The 15,179-nt window shown below is 41.9% G+C and overlaps 1 protein-coding gene across 4 annotated transcripts in view; it reads left to right on the top strand.

The window, feature by feature from the left end:
* Positions 1–15,179, top strand: part of MOCOS (molybdenum cofactor sulfurase) — a 551,645-nt gene that overhangs the window by 425,266 nt on the left and 111,200 nt on the right. For all 4 annotated transcript variants that reach the window (XM_072152958.1, XM_072152962.1, XM_072152959.1 and 1 more), the window contains 2 exons: positions 10,770–10,891; positions 10,979–11,084. In XM_072152958.1, coding sequence (XP_072009059.1) covers positions 10,770–10,891; positions 10,979–11,084 — 228 coding nt within the window. The remainder of the gene's footprint in view (positions 1–10,769; positions 10,892–10,978; positions 11,085–15,179) is intronic.

The following is a 15,179-nucleotide window of genomic DNA, read 5'->3' as shown; positions in this document are numbered from 1 at the left end:
TGAGCTTGGTCTTTAACCCCTTATCACCGACACTAGTTTTCAGCTCAATGACCAGACTCGATTTTTCAAATCTGACATGTCTCACGATAATTGGTTATAACTTCGGAACGCTTTAACATATCCTGGTGATTTTGAGAATGTTTTCTCGTGACACATTGTACTTCATGTTAGTTATAAAATTTAAGTGATAAGTTTTGCGTTTCGTTCTGAAAAAAAGTGAAAATTTGGCAAAAGTTTGTAAAAATTCTTCATTTTCCAAGTTTGAAATGTTCTGGTTTCCAGACAGGAAGTAAAACTACCCAAAAAGTTTGATAATTAACATTTACAGAATATCTGCTTTATGTTGGGATGATATTTTATGCTTCCGGTCATTTTTCTAGGATGTTATGAGGTGCAGAACTTTAGGTGCGATTTTTCTTATTTTCATGAAAATTGCCAAAACTCACATTTTGAGGGACAACTCAGCTTTCAAGTGACTTTGAGAGGCCTAAATAATAGTATAACCCCATAAATTACCCCACTATAGAAAGTTCACCCCTAAACATATGTAAAACATTTTCTATTAAGTCCATTAACCCTTTAAGTGTTTCACATGGGTTAAAAAATATGGACCTGCGATTTAGAAACTAGAATTTTTTTGGAAATACATTCATTTAGGCCAAAACTGACATTTTCAGAATAAATTAAATGATGAAACGCACTGCAACGCTTGATGCCCAATTCCTCCCGAGTGTACTGATACCCCATATGTGGTGGTAAACTGCTGTACGGGCGCACGGCCGAGTATAGAATGAATGGAGGCGCCATTCACAGCAGATTTGTATTGTCACATTGTACAACCTATACATTTTTATTTTTTTTGGTAATGCGATCATATGAGGGCTTATTTTTTATGGGATGAGATACAATGTATAAATAATTTATTTTGGGAGTCTAAAGCTTATTCATGAGATTTTATTAACTATTTCAAGGGGGACACAAACAAAATCATCAATTTTTATTTTGGATTGTTAGCATTTTTTCCCCCCGCTCACCGTAACGTAAAAATAATATTTTATCTTTATTCTCCGGTTCTCTACGATTGCGTTGATACCTCATTTATATAGTTTTTCTTATTTTTGCTCAATTTTCCTGAGCAAAACCAATATTGGAGAAAATCGCATTGTTTTTACTATTGACAACTTTTCAGGGCCATAAATTCTGTATTTTTCTGTTGTCAGATCTGGTTGAGGGCTTATTTTTTGCGAAAACAGTTGTTCTTTTCAGTCGTATCATATTAGGTAACGTAACTTTTTTTGATCACTTTTTAGAACATTTTTTGTGATGGTGTTTGATGAAAAATTGTATATTATGGGAAGTTTTTCGAGTTTTTTTTTTACGTAGTTCACCGAGCGGGTTCAATATTGATTTAGATTTATTGTACAGATTAATACGGACGCGGTGATACCAAATATGTACGTGTTTTTGTGTTTTATTTACTTTATTTGCATTTTATGTGTTACTGGGGAGATTATGGGACTTTTTATTTTATTTATTTATTTAATTATATTATAAAAAGATTTAATTTTTTTTTTTTTACTTTTTTACATTTTCTACTTCTTGGCTTGAATAAGCGATCATCCGATCGCTTATTCAAGCCTTTACACTGCAAAACACTTGTATTGCAGTGTATAGTGAAAGTAACTGAGCATGTTGAGCATGATCAGTTACATACAGCCGGGTCCTGCCAGGAAGGCAGGACCCGGTGAGAAGAGGAGCCGACAGCCCCGGGTCACTCGTCGGAACCCGGGGCAGCGGCATGAGGGATCGGATCCCCCGGTAAGCACACCGGGGGGGTCTGATCCACGGGGGACACACTTGCACGCCGCGGTCATGCTTGACCGCGGCGTGCAAGGGGTTAAACACCCGGGATCAGCGTTTTTCCGATCCCGGGTGTTAGTGCCGGGTCTGGGCTGTGATATCACAGCCCGACACCGGCACCAGCGAGACCCGGTGTCCCGAAAACTTCTTCTGATGCGCCGCCGTAGAAAGGCGTCGCATCAGAAGAAGTACCTTTAATGACTGCCGTAAAAACCCGATAGGGCGGTCATTAAGGGGTTAAGGAGTTAATCACATGAACCGCACCTACTCTTTAACCACGCTGGCAGACGGGGAAGCGCTCCTGGAGCATTTGGGCTTATCTTCAATATTTATCTTCAAGTTTATCCTTGCAAGCTTCACAGTTTTCCATCCGTCCAGTGTCACTGTTAAGGAAGAGGCACCAAAAGAATCTTCAGGGATCATCTGGATCTACTTCCTTGATTCCCAAAAAAAAAATACCACAGGGGGTCATCTAAGGCCAGCTTTAAGAAAAATGACTGCCGTTTTGGGACCTGATATACTTGGATTTTCTTTATTTCCGCTTCCCCTCTGCACTAACCCCTTTTTCCATTTTCCCTTCCCCTTATGTTGACCCCTCCCCCTATTTCTTTTGGTGTAGTTGTTGGACTTAGTGGCTTCCACTATGTTTGTAGTTGTGTAGCCATGCCCTCTACTTCAGTCCTACCCAGTGTTTAGTTCAGGGTATTTCTGATGTTACCTTTTTGTTGTATATTGTTTATGTAACATATGCTTTGTTCTGGGATGTTAGCCAGGCCCAATCTATCCTTTGGGGCTCTGTTTTCTTTTTTTCCTTTTGGGAGCAACACCTAATAGAGGTGTTATATCGCCACAAAGCTGACCCTTCTTTAAATTTGAGAAAGGAGATAGAAGGCTTGAGACAGAACTTATGTTACTACCAGGGCGGAACAAACTTTATGGTGGTCAAAACATACATTGTTTTCTCCAAAGGAGTTAAGCGAGGGACTTTGCTTGCTCGGAAGCTCCCACCCTGGGAACGCCCTAGTGCTATACATAAACTTAGATTATCAAACAGCTTCCTGTCTCAATATCCCCAGGCAGTTCTCACAGAGTTTTATTGCTTTTAATCCTCCTTATATACTAATCTTCCAGACTTTGACATAGCTTGACGGAGGCTTTCTTTTCATGTTGATATTGAAGGTAGTGAAGCCCTTTTATGCTCCTAGTTCGGATAGATTCTCTTATTTGTATTATTAAAAATTTGCGGAGATGTTGGCGGTCCCCCTAGCTCGATTTCATCTGGGAGGGTGGTTCTTTGCCTATGGAGATGTCGAGAGCGACAATTCATCTTATTCCCAAACCTGGCATAGATCATACAGATTGTGGGAATTACCATCCGATTTCTCCTATTAACACAGATTTTAAGCTCATGACTAAAATCATGACTATGAGGCTTAATAGATTTATTGTAGAGTGTATCCATTCGGGCAAGGTACCCTTTGTTCAAGGCTTTTGACCCCATCTCCATTATGAGCTCTAATTGTGATGGCGAGGGGAAAGACCAGGCTTACTGCATCCTTAGACATACACAAAGCTTTTGATTTGGGGGGTGTGGTTTACCGCCAGGAGAGCGGAATGCACAAATCTATAGCTCTTGTACTATACCCCAAATCCATCACCATCTGGGGGTCCCAACACAAGATCCTGGCCTTACTCCATCCGCTTTGGCCCCCCCAGCACAGCTAACCCACTCCCGGAGCCGAAATCAGCAAATTTTTAGATTCAATTTGGGGATTCAATTTCCTACCAGTTCCTGGTGGCACAGCCTCCAACTACCCCAAGACCCCCTCCAATCTGCCCAGAACTGCCTCATCTCCCACACGGTTCCTCCTTTCATCCCTCGGTTACCCTCATAGACCAACCAGCGGAGTCACTAGGTAAGAAAAGCCGAGGACTAAAGTAGAAGGCCAAGATGGAGGTAGCTTGGCCTAGTGCGACCCCACTGCCCACCCGGCCTCACCTGTACCCCAAAGTACAGCCTACAGTATATGATCCCCAGCCTCACTGCCCTGGGCTGACATCATCTCTTCAGGTGGGTGAAGGGGAATAAAGTGGAAGGCTCCACACACTCTCTGCTGCACCATAAACACCAACACAAAGACCGTGCATACCGAACAGTGTGTTGTTTGCCGGGTGCTCGGGTTCGGCATGTTGCGGATCGGGTTGACAGATTACTGGGAGTGGCTGGTGAGGAACCAGCGGTCATGGTCAACATTGACACTAATGACAAAGTAAGAGGTAGGTGGAAGGTCCTTAAAAATGTTTTCAGGGATTTAGGCCATAAGCTCAGGGCAAGGACCTCAAAGGTAGTTTTCTCCGAAATACTGCCTGTACCACGTGCCACACAAGAAAGGCAGCGGGAGATCAGGGAGGTAAATAAGTTGCTCAAAAGTTGGTGTAGGAAGGAGGGTTTTGGGTTCATGGGAACTCTACAGTAGGGATGGGCTGCACCTCAATGGGGAGGGTGCAGCTGTTTTGGGGGAAAAATGGCTAGAAGGTTGGAGGAGTGTTTAAACTAGAGACCTTGGGGGAGGGCAAGTACACTTGTGCAGGGCAAATAGACAGTGTAAATAGAGAGCTGGGAAGAGTCATAGTACATGGGGGAGGACGGGGGACTGGAATCAGATTGGAGAATAAGAACAAAAGGAATACGGACAGGGAAAACCATATAAAGTGTATGTACACAAATGCCAGAAGCCTCACAAACAAAATGGAGGTACTGAAACTCTTGATGTTGGAGCGGAAATATGATATAGTGGGTATCAGTGAGACATGGCTGGACAGTAGCTATGACTGGGCTGTTACTATAGATGGTTATAGTCTTTTTAGAAAGGATCGTATAAATAAAAAAGGGGGAGGGGTTTGTGTATATGTGAATTCTTGCCTCAAGCCTGTCTTGCGAGATGACATCAGTAACACAAATGCAAATGTGGAGTCCCTATGGGTTGAGATAATAGGAGGGAAAAAGAATAATAAAATATTACTAGGGGTTTATTATAAGGCTCTAAATATAATGGAGGCAGCAGAGGAAATGCTGATAAGTGAAATGGATTCGGCTTCAAAGCAAGGTGAAGTACTTATCATGGGGGACTTCAATTCCCCAGATATTGACTGGGGGGCAGAAACCTGCAGGTCCTTCAAAGGCAGCAGGTTGTTGTCAACAACAAAAGACAATTACCTGTCGCAACTAGTCCTGGAGCCAACAAGAGGGGGGGGGGGGGGCACTGCTGGACCTTATCCTTACCAACAGACCTGATAGGGTATCAAAACTACAGGTTGGGGGGAACCTGGGTAATAGTGATCATAATATCATTGATTTTGTATTACTCTTTACTAAGAGCATTAGTGAAGGGGCAACCAACACTCTAAACTTCAGGAGGGCAAATTTTCAGCAACTAAGGGAAGACCTTAAAGGCATAGATTGGGATAATGTTTTCAAAGATAAAGCCCCCCCCCCCCCAAATGGGACTTTTTCTCATATATTCTGAAAAAGTCCTGTGAGAAACACATACCTTATGGGAAAAAGCATAAAAGGAACAAGAAAAAGCCTATGTGGCTAACTAGTCTTGTAAGGAAAGCAATAAGCGAGAAAGATAAAGCGTTTAAGGTGCTAAAATGTGAAGGTAGCGATGAGGCATTACAGAGAGAAAAATTATAGAGAGAAAGATTATAGAGAGAAAAATGAATCCTGTAAAAAGCAGATAAAGGCCGAAAAAAGACAGAGAAATATTGCCAGGGAGAGCAAAAATAATCCCAAATTATTTTTCAAGTATATAAATGATAAGAAACTAAAAACATGTTAGAAATAACATGGGGATCATGGTGGAAGGAGATGAGAAAAGGGCCAATCTACTGAATGTCGCCTTCTCAACTGTCTTTACCCAGGAAAATCCCCTGGTGGAAGACACAATGAGGAATAATGTAAATTTTTTTGGAATGTCAACAGTTTAACCCAGGAAGAGGTACGGCGCCGCCTCGCAACCACTAAGATAGATAAATCACCGGGGCCAGATGGCATACACCCCCGGGTTCTGCATGAATTATGTACGGTGATAGACAGACCGTTATTTCTAATATTTGAAGATTCACTGAGGACTGGTTATGTTCCACAGGACTGGCGCATAGCTAATGTGGTACCAATATACAAAAAAGGATCAAATAGCAATCCTGGAAACTACAGACCTGTGGTGGGGAAAATATTTGAGGGGTTTATTAGAGATGCTATCCTGGAGTATCTCACTGTGCACAACCTTATAACCCAGCGTCAGCATGGGTTATGAGAGATCGGTCCTGTCAGACTAATCTGATTGGTTTCTACGAGGAGGTAAGTTCAAGACTGGATCTGGGAGACGCTGTGGATGTTGTATATCTGGACTTTTCAAAGGCATTTGACACCATGCCACATAAAAGGTTGGTATATAAAATGAGACTGCTGGGAATAGGAGAAAATCTGTGTATTTGGGTAAGTAATTGGCTTAGTGATAGAAAACAGAGGGTGGTCATTAATGGCACATTCTCAGATTGGGTTGATGTTACCAGTGGAGTGCCACAGGGGTCAGTATTGGGGCCACTTCTTTTTAATATTTTTATTAATGACCTTGTAGTGGGTTTACACAGTCAAGTTTCAATATTTGCAGATGATACTAAGCTGTGTAAAGTAATAAATACTGAGGTCGATAGTTTAGCATTACAGAGGGATTTGTGGAAGCTTGAGGAGTGGGCAGAGAAATGGTTGATGAGGTTTAATGTAGATAAATGTAAAGTTATGCACTTGGGCCATGGAAACAAAAAGTATAATTATGTTCTAAACGGTCAATTACTGAGCTGAAAAGGACTTGGGGGTATTGGTGGATGGTAAACTTAATTTTAGTGACCAGAGCCAGGCGGCTGCTGATAAAGCAAATAAAATTATGGGATGTATCAAGAGAGGAATAGATTCTCATGATAAAGACATAGTTTTGCCCTTATACAAATCCCTGGTCAGACCACACATGGAATATTGTGTACAGTTTTGGGCACCAGTGTATAAAAAGGATATAGTAGAGCTGGAACGGGTGCAGAGGAGAGCAACCAGGATTATTAGGGGAATGGGGGAACTAGAATACACTGACAGATTAAAAAATTTGGGATTATTCAGTTTAGAAAAAAGACGACTGAGGGGAGACCTCATTACAATGTACAAATACCTGAACGGACAGTACAAGGATCTCTCCAAAGATCTTTTTATACCTAGGCCTGTGACCAGGACAAGGGGGCATCCTCTACGCCTAGAGGAGAGTCGATTTTACCATCAACATAGACAAAGGTTCTTTACTGTAAGAGCAGTGAGACTGTGGAACTCTCTGCCGCAGGAGGTTGTTATGGCGGACTCTATGTACATGTTCAAGAGAGGCCTGGATGCCTTTCTGGAGAGAAAAAATATCACGGGTTATGGGGATAAAACATTTATTTAATTCTTAAAGGTTGGACTTGATGGACTTTTCCAGCCTTATATACTATGATACTATGATCATAGCCATCCTCACTGGCTCTGCAGCCCCTAAGCAGTCTGCCTAGGTGAATAAGCCCCTTATTCCTAAAAGGGACAGATACAGATCTTATCCATCTAATTAATTAATTTAAAGGTAAAGGATAGTCTCCCTCTTGTATCTTAGAGCTGTTTCCTAAAGTCCAGGCCACTAATACACCAACACCAAGTCAGTGGTCCTGTGAAAATCCCACATTGGCTGGAAAGGGGACACCTCCTCCAGATGCCACAGAACGGGCCGCTGATACACATCCATCAGGTCAGCGTGCCCGCAACCTTCATCTCAAGTCTCCAAGCACACCCCACCCTGGGAACTTCCCTCAATTCAATCATGATCCCTTAAAGGGACAGATAAATGTCACAGGAAAATCTACAGTGCACCTCCACCTGACTTCCAACCACTTTTAAAAACTAACATGGAGCAGCCTGCTAAGCAGAAGGGGACCGGGGTGGTGAGCAGCAACCTCAGAATCAAGGGGTTACCTGAAAGCACCAAGACACCAAGTCCTTATGCTAACCAATGATGAGCTCTTTCCCGAAGATAATGCCTTTCTTCCAAAGCAAGCTTCATGGCCAGAAGCTCCCGATCACCTATGGAGTAATTCCTCTCTCACCCTTTATGAGAGAGAACTGCACCAGCTCCTACTGAGGAGGCGTCAACCTCTAGCAGTAATGGTTTCTCCATATCAGGCCTTGTGAGTACAGGAGCCGAGGCAAAGGCAGACTTTAGCTTGGAGAATGTGTCTTCAGCCACTAGGGGCCAGAGCATGGGATTGCCGTTTTTCTTGGTCAGTGCTACAATGGGAGACACAGGGGAAGAAAAGTGTGCTATAAGATGCCAGTAGTAATTAGCAAAGCCCAAGGATCTCTGAATGTTCCAAAGTCCCATTGGGCGAGGCCACTGTAGTACCGCAGACAACTTTGTGGGATCCACAAAGACTTTCTTGGTGCAATAGGCACTTCTTGAGTTTGGCATACAGGTGATTGGCTCTAAGGTTCCTTAGTCCTAGTCGTACCTGAGCCTGATGGGACTCGAGATCCGCAGAGAACACCAGGATATCGTCCAGGTAGACCACGACACAGGTGTATGGCAAGTCTCTAAAATGTAATTGACAAACTCCTGGAATACAGCTAGTGCATTACAGAGTCCAAACGGCATGACAAGATACTCGAAATGCCCATTACGAGTATTTAAGGTGGTCTTCCATTCATCACCTTTGTGGATGGGATTATATGCTCCACGTAGGTCCAATTTGGTGAATAACTTGGCCCAACAAAGGAGTCAAAGAGTTCTGTGATCAGAGGCAGTGGATAGTGGTTCTTCACATTAATTTTGTTAAGTCGGCGATAGTTTATACATGGACGGAGAAAACATGAAGCAATCAAGGACCCCCCCCCCCCCCCAAGTTATACAACTAGATTTATTTAGTCTGGAAAAGAGACGACTACGAGGGGACATGATTAATTTATTTAAATATATGAATGGTCCATACAAAAAATATGGTGGTAAGTTGTTTCAGATTAAATCAAATCAAAAGACGAGGGGGCACTGTCTCCGTTTAGAGAAATCAAGGTTTAATCACCGGAGGCGACAGGGCTTTTTTACTATGAGAACGGTCAATCTGTGGAATAGCCTGCCTCAGGCGCTGGTCACAGCAGGGACAGTAGAGAGCTTCAAGAAGGGTCTAGATGTCTTTTTAAACCTAAATAACATTGATGGTTATGTTATATAGAATTGTTTCCCGTAAATCCCTTCCTCATCCAATCCCTTCCCTTCCTTGGTTGAACTTGATGGACAAGTGTCTTTTTTCAACCATATAAAGTATGAAACTGGGAATTGTTACGTGCTGGAAGATTTGTTTCCTACTCCTTCAGTCTGACCTTCTATGCACCTAACCTTCAAATCTAATAGCTATATCACCTTCAAGCTGGGGTTTTCCTTTTATTCTGATGTCAAACACTAACCTCCTCCTCCTCTTAGTGTACAAAACCCCCATGCCACTATTTTCCCAAACACTTCATGTAAATCATGTACTAGTCACTAAATACATCCTTTATGTACAATAGGCAATGTTCAGTGTTGTTAGTTGTAGGAATTATTTTGTGCTAAATTACTTTGAGAGAGAACATAGGGCAATATGGAACCTGTGGGCAAACTAATTAGACTCAGGTTGAGGGCATAGACAGGCAGGCTTTAGTCTCTGTCCACCACTACTGGTGAGAAAGATTTTTGCCAAAAACTTTCAGAATAGAAAATGACATAACTTTTGAAATAAAAAGGCGAGTAATACAATATAGCCATTATTCTGTTTGTTTTTAAAGGGGGAATCACATATGATAATTTGGTAAAATCATTGTAACTTTACAGTTACACTTTAAGTAACATTTAAGTAATATTTCCCACACACAATTTACAGTTTATGCATATAAAAATACCCTTTGCAACAAAGATTTGGCTGCCATATATTTTGATCACTTATTATTCAAATTGTTATGCAAACAAGCTGGCTGTATACTACATGGGGTTGGCTGGCTGTATACTACTGGGGGCTCACTGGCTGTATACTACTGGGGGCTGGCTGTATTCTACTGGGGGCTGGCTGTGTACTACATGGGGGCTGGCTATATACTACTGGGGGCTGGCTATATACTACTGGGGGCTTGCTAAATACTACTGGGGGTCTGGCTATATACTACTAGGGGCTGGCTGGCAATATACTTCTGGGGTCTGGCTATATACTACTGGTGGCTGGATATATACTATTGGGGGCTGGCTGCCTATATAATACTAGAGGCTGGCTATATACTACTGGGGGCTGGCTATATACTACTGGGGGCTGGCTGCCTTTATAATACTAGAGGCTAGCTATATACTACTGGGGGCTGTGTATATACTACTGGGGGTTGGCTATATACTAGAGGGAGATAGCTGGCTATATACTTGGGAGGCTGTGACCAATGCCTTTCCCACCCTCGGCTCAAACTCCAGTCAATAGGTTTTCCTAGTTTTTAGTGGTAAAATTAGGGGTCTCGGTTTACACTCGAGTATATATGGTATTACATCTTATACAATTCATTCTTTACAGATGGTGCTGTGATCACTTTACAATCTGCCACCTTTTGCTGTTGAAGTCTAGTGTTACCAATTTTACCAATTTTTTCCTTTCTAGAGTTCCAAATGGGATTGTTTTAATCAATTGTAGAAAGTCAAAAGCTTCTCTAGAGATGTATAATATATGCATACCACTATATATCTTTTTAAAATTGTAACCTTTTTTCTTCCATTCATTAATAATGTATAAAAAAATACTATTGTTGTTATATGTATTTCTATTTCTATCAGGGTTCATACATATGATTGTGGAGAGGAAGCTGCTCATTGGTTGTCTTCTTTCCTTGCTCGCAAGTGTTGGTTGATAAGGCAGTCATCAAATTTTCATCGATATGCAGGAGCAAAGAGCAAAGGTATGTCATAATATAGCAATGGTAATGTAACCAATAATCTACGTTATCCAGAACATGTGGAAGAATTTTTATATCTTTTTTTCACAGCGACTATTGATTCAAATTTACCTTCCCTTTCCTTGGTTAATGAAGCCCAGTACCTTCTGGTCAACACAGCAAGCATTTTTTACCTAAGTCATAAAATACCAATAAGGTAAGTTGGCATTGTTTAAGAACTGTGTGGTCAAATAATTTGACAAGTATTGGGATACCAATAAAGAGAACCCTCTTTTTCTTGTGTGGTTCACGAAGAACTGTTTACAACTTCTCTGTGTCCAATACCAGAAGTCTCACTAACAAGATGTAGGAAATGGATATCTTAACCCTTTGCCGCCAAAACCAGTTTTCACCACCTTGACCAGGCCCTATTTTTTGATTTTGACACATGTCACTATAAATGGTTATAACTTTGAAATACTTTAATATACCGTATAAACCAAGTTTTTCAGCTGAAAAACCTCACCTTGGCTTATACACGAGTCAATAAAAAAAATAAACTTGCATACTCACCTTCCAGCTCCCCTGATGCTCGGCGTGGCTCCTCTTTTGTTTTCTCCGCGATGCTACCGTCACTGCAGCTCCTCTTCGGTCTGCTGCCATTGCACACTTTAATGCGGCATAGCATGGCCGCATCTCTGTCGACTGTTACAGCAGAGAGAAGACAGAAGAGGAGCCGCGGGGACGGGAGCATCTAGGAGCCGTGAGGAAGGGAGCATCAGAGAGCCGGGCCGAGCATTGAGTATGCAAATTTGAGACCTGCCTGGCTATTAAAGTGGGCGTGCTGTCTGTTATGATAAAAAAATCGCCTTGTCCGATAATATAATAAGTGTTTTTCACTGCGTTTAATCCCGTAACAGAAAATAGCGCCCAAAGTTGAAAATTTTTTTGCCACTTTTTTGCCAATTTGAAAACTATTAAAAAATTCTATAAAAAGTGATCAAACGATCGTACAGTCCTAAAAATGGTATCATTAAAAACATCATCAAAAGTCTCAAAAATTGACACCACTCACAGCTCTGTACACCGAATTATAAAGAAGCCCCCCCCCCCCCCATTTTTTTGTACAGGAGGTTTTAATTTTTTTAAGTGTATGAAAACATAACATAAAATATGTTATCCCCGTAATCGCACCAACCCATAGAATAAAGTAGACATGTCGTTGCTGTAAAATCCAAGCCCACAAGAAAATGGTGCAAATGTGTTTTTTCGCCATTTTCACTGCATTTTTTTTTCCGCTTCCCAGTCCAAGGCATGGAATAATAAATTTCGTCACTATATAGTGCAATTTGTTAAGCAGAAAACAAGCCCTCTCAGAGCTCTTTAAATGTAAAAATAAAAAAAATTATAGATTTTGAAGGTGGGGAGTGAAAATCGGAAATGAAAAAACAAAACAGGGCCCGGTAGCTAAGGGGTTAAGTAACAGTGGTTAAAACAAAATGGAGGTGCGATTTAGAAATTGTAATTTTTTGTGAAAATGCACTAATTTTGGCAATTAAGTTGATAAATGCACTATAAAATTTAAAACTCAAATTCTCTGCTGTAAACTGCTGTAAAGGCGCACTGTACGGCATTGAAGAAAAGGTGTGCCAGAGCAGATCTGTTGTTACAGGTACATGACTAGACAGAAGCCCTGATCTAGACCTGCAGTATATAGACAGCAGGTTTTTGGTAATAGAAAAAGAGAATTATGTTTCACAACTAGGTAAGAATAAGTGGTGAGTATAAAACATAAATTTTAATCATTTTAGAATATAAATTAAAAATCTGTGAATCATATGATTAGAAAGCACATAAGTCCACAGCTGTCGGATGTCAGAGGAGGGAACGTGGGAAGGAAGGCAGGCAGACAAGATTTGGTGGCGGTTGTCTTTGGACTTTTGGGGGGGAGGAGCGGCTTGCTGTCTTTGGGCTGGTGGAGAAGCAGGGTCTGTCTGTGGACTGGAGAGGGCCTTTGTTGTCTGTGGACTGGGGAGGCCTTGATGTCTGTGGACTGGGGGGCCTTGCTGTCTGTGGACTGGGGGGGGGGGCTTGCTGTCTGGACTAGGGGGAGGGGTTGTCTGTGGACTGAGGGTGTGGGGGCTGTCTCGATTGGGGAGGACACGGGCTGTCTGTGAAGGGGGGGTCTGGCTTGGGCTGGAGGGGTCTGGCTGTGACTAGAGAGGGGCTGACAAAATTACCTTCAAGAGGTTTCTGCTCACAATTAATGATGAACAGAACTCAGAGAGCAGCTGCAGTGTTTTCCAAGGATAAAAACCCACAGGATTTCCAAAATGGGTTCACTGAAAATATAAAGGCATTGGAGAAACTCATAGAACAGGAAACAAGAATATGGTGGGACCATACCACTCTCAAGACCTACATTGAAAAAGGTTTTATTCCGAGAGGTCTCTGCATCAAAAAGATTCCATCCATATTCCGAGGACTTTATTTCTGATTGGAATTATGCTCTTTCAGAATGTTCCAAAAAACTTATGATGTTAATTATAAAATGCGAGGAGTCTAAATTACATGATTTACAAAAAGAAATAGATGATGCACGTAATGACTTGAAGCAGAATTTAACAGAGGAATTATTTAACAACCGGATGCAGGAGATCGACCAACACATTAATAACATTGAAGAAAAAATTGCTGAAACAAAGAGGTCAAAATTCTTAAGAGATGAATACGATTATAGCCACCAGCAAGTCTATGAATGGGGTCGATGGGAAAACCCACCCCAGACACCGAGATCGATTCTGAAAAAGTCGCGCAGACGCCAATACCGTAACAGATCCCAGAAAGTGGGTTTCATCTCATCAGATCAAGATTCATCCGAATGTTTGACACAAGATTCGGAGCCAGAGCAAAGTACCAGCACTCCCAAAACCGTGTCCTATTACAAAAAACGAAGAACCAGAAAATCTGCAAAAAACTTAGAGGGGGGCGGAAACACCGATACCACCAGAACAGATGGCATCCCCTCTTGGACACTAAGGAGTCAGAAAACGAAATAGGGGACTTGGACGTCATCAACCTGTCGGAACATGAACTGTCTGCTGATCAGGTCAGATTACTATCTCTTGGCCTCAATTTTGTCCCTTATAAAAATTTTGATATGTATTCTACTATATGCAATGTGAACAAATTTGTCAGGGACTTAACTGTTAGACGACACTTTTTTAATGATAATGAAGTCCAGGTTAATGATCCCGTAATTCCACATATCCATGTTAATGAATTTAAAGCATTAAATTTTACGGATCAAATGACACTAGTTAATCACCCACAGGATAGATGGGTTCAGGGTCAAGAATCCTGGCTTCTATCCTGTCAACTCCCGTGTGGAAGCATGGATGTGTTCCAGGAGAGGGTTGAGAGAGATCTTAAAAATCTCACTATTGAACCTAGAACCCATAATCTCTCCCCTCCTCTGCTCTCCATGAAATAAGGGGTTGGCAGGACGTTATTCTCAAAATGTCAGACAAGGGGGGATCAGTGGTTTTGATGGATAAATGTATGTACAGGGAACAAATTATGGTATTACTCAATGACGAATGTACTTACAGGAAACTTAATGTCAATCCGACCAAATGCTTCAGTGAAGAATTAAGTAAACTGTTAGAGGAAGGACTCTTACTCAGAGCCAAGTAGACCAAATAATGGTCAAGGACCCAATTACCCCTATAATGCATGCTCTCCCCAAAACTCACAAAGGATGCACACCACCCCAATGCGTCCCATTATTTCAGGAATTGGTTCTCTGAATGAGAATCTTTCCAGCTGGCTTGACTGGGTATTACAACCGCTGGTTCGCAGGACCCCTGGTTATCTACAAGACACAAGGGATGTTTTATGCTCATTACATGACAAGCACTGACAGGCCAATCATTATTGGGTGAGTTGTGATGTGGTGTCATTATACACCTCCATCCCCCATGATGTGGCACTCACGGCACTGCAACACCATCTTAATAAATACACAGATTATAGCTTGGAATTTAAAGAGTTTACCATAACAGTCTGCCAATATCTCATCACCCACAATTTTTTATGTTCGATGGGATTTTTTATTTGCAGACACAAGGTGTCAGCATGGGGGCCAAGTTTTCTCCCTCCTTGGCCAACTTAACAATGTCGTGGTGGGAGGAACACACCATCTATTCAGAGCACAACCCTTATATGGCGGACGTGGAGTGGTATGGGAGGTACATTGATCACATCCTGATTATCTGGCGGGGGGATGTGCCTGCCATACCACTCTTCATCG

The sequence above is a fragment of the Engystomops pustulosus genome, chromosome 5, assembly GCF_040894005.1.
Source record: "Engystomops pustulosus chromosome 5, aEngPut4.maternal, whole genome shotgun sequence".
NCBI classification, from domain to species: domain Eukaryota; kingdom Metazoa; phylum Chordata; class Amphibia; order Anura; family Leptodactylidae; genus Engystomops; species Engystomops pustulosus.
This window is presented reverse-complemented; position numbering and strand designations above follow the sequence as displayed.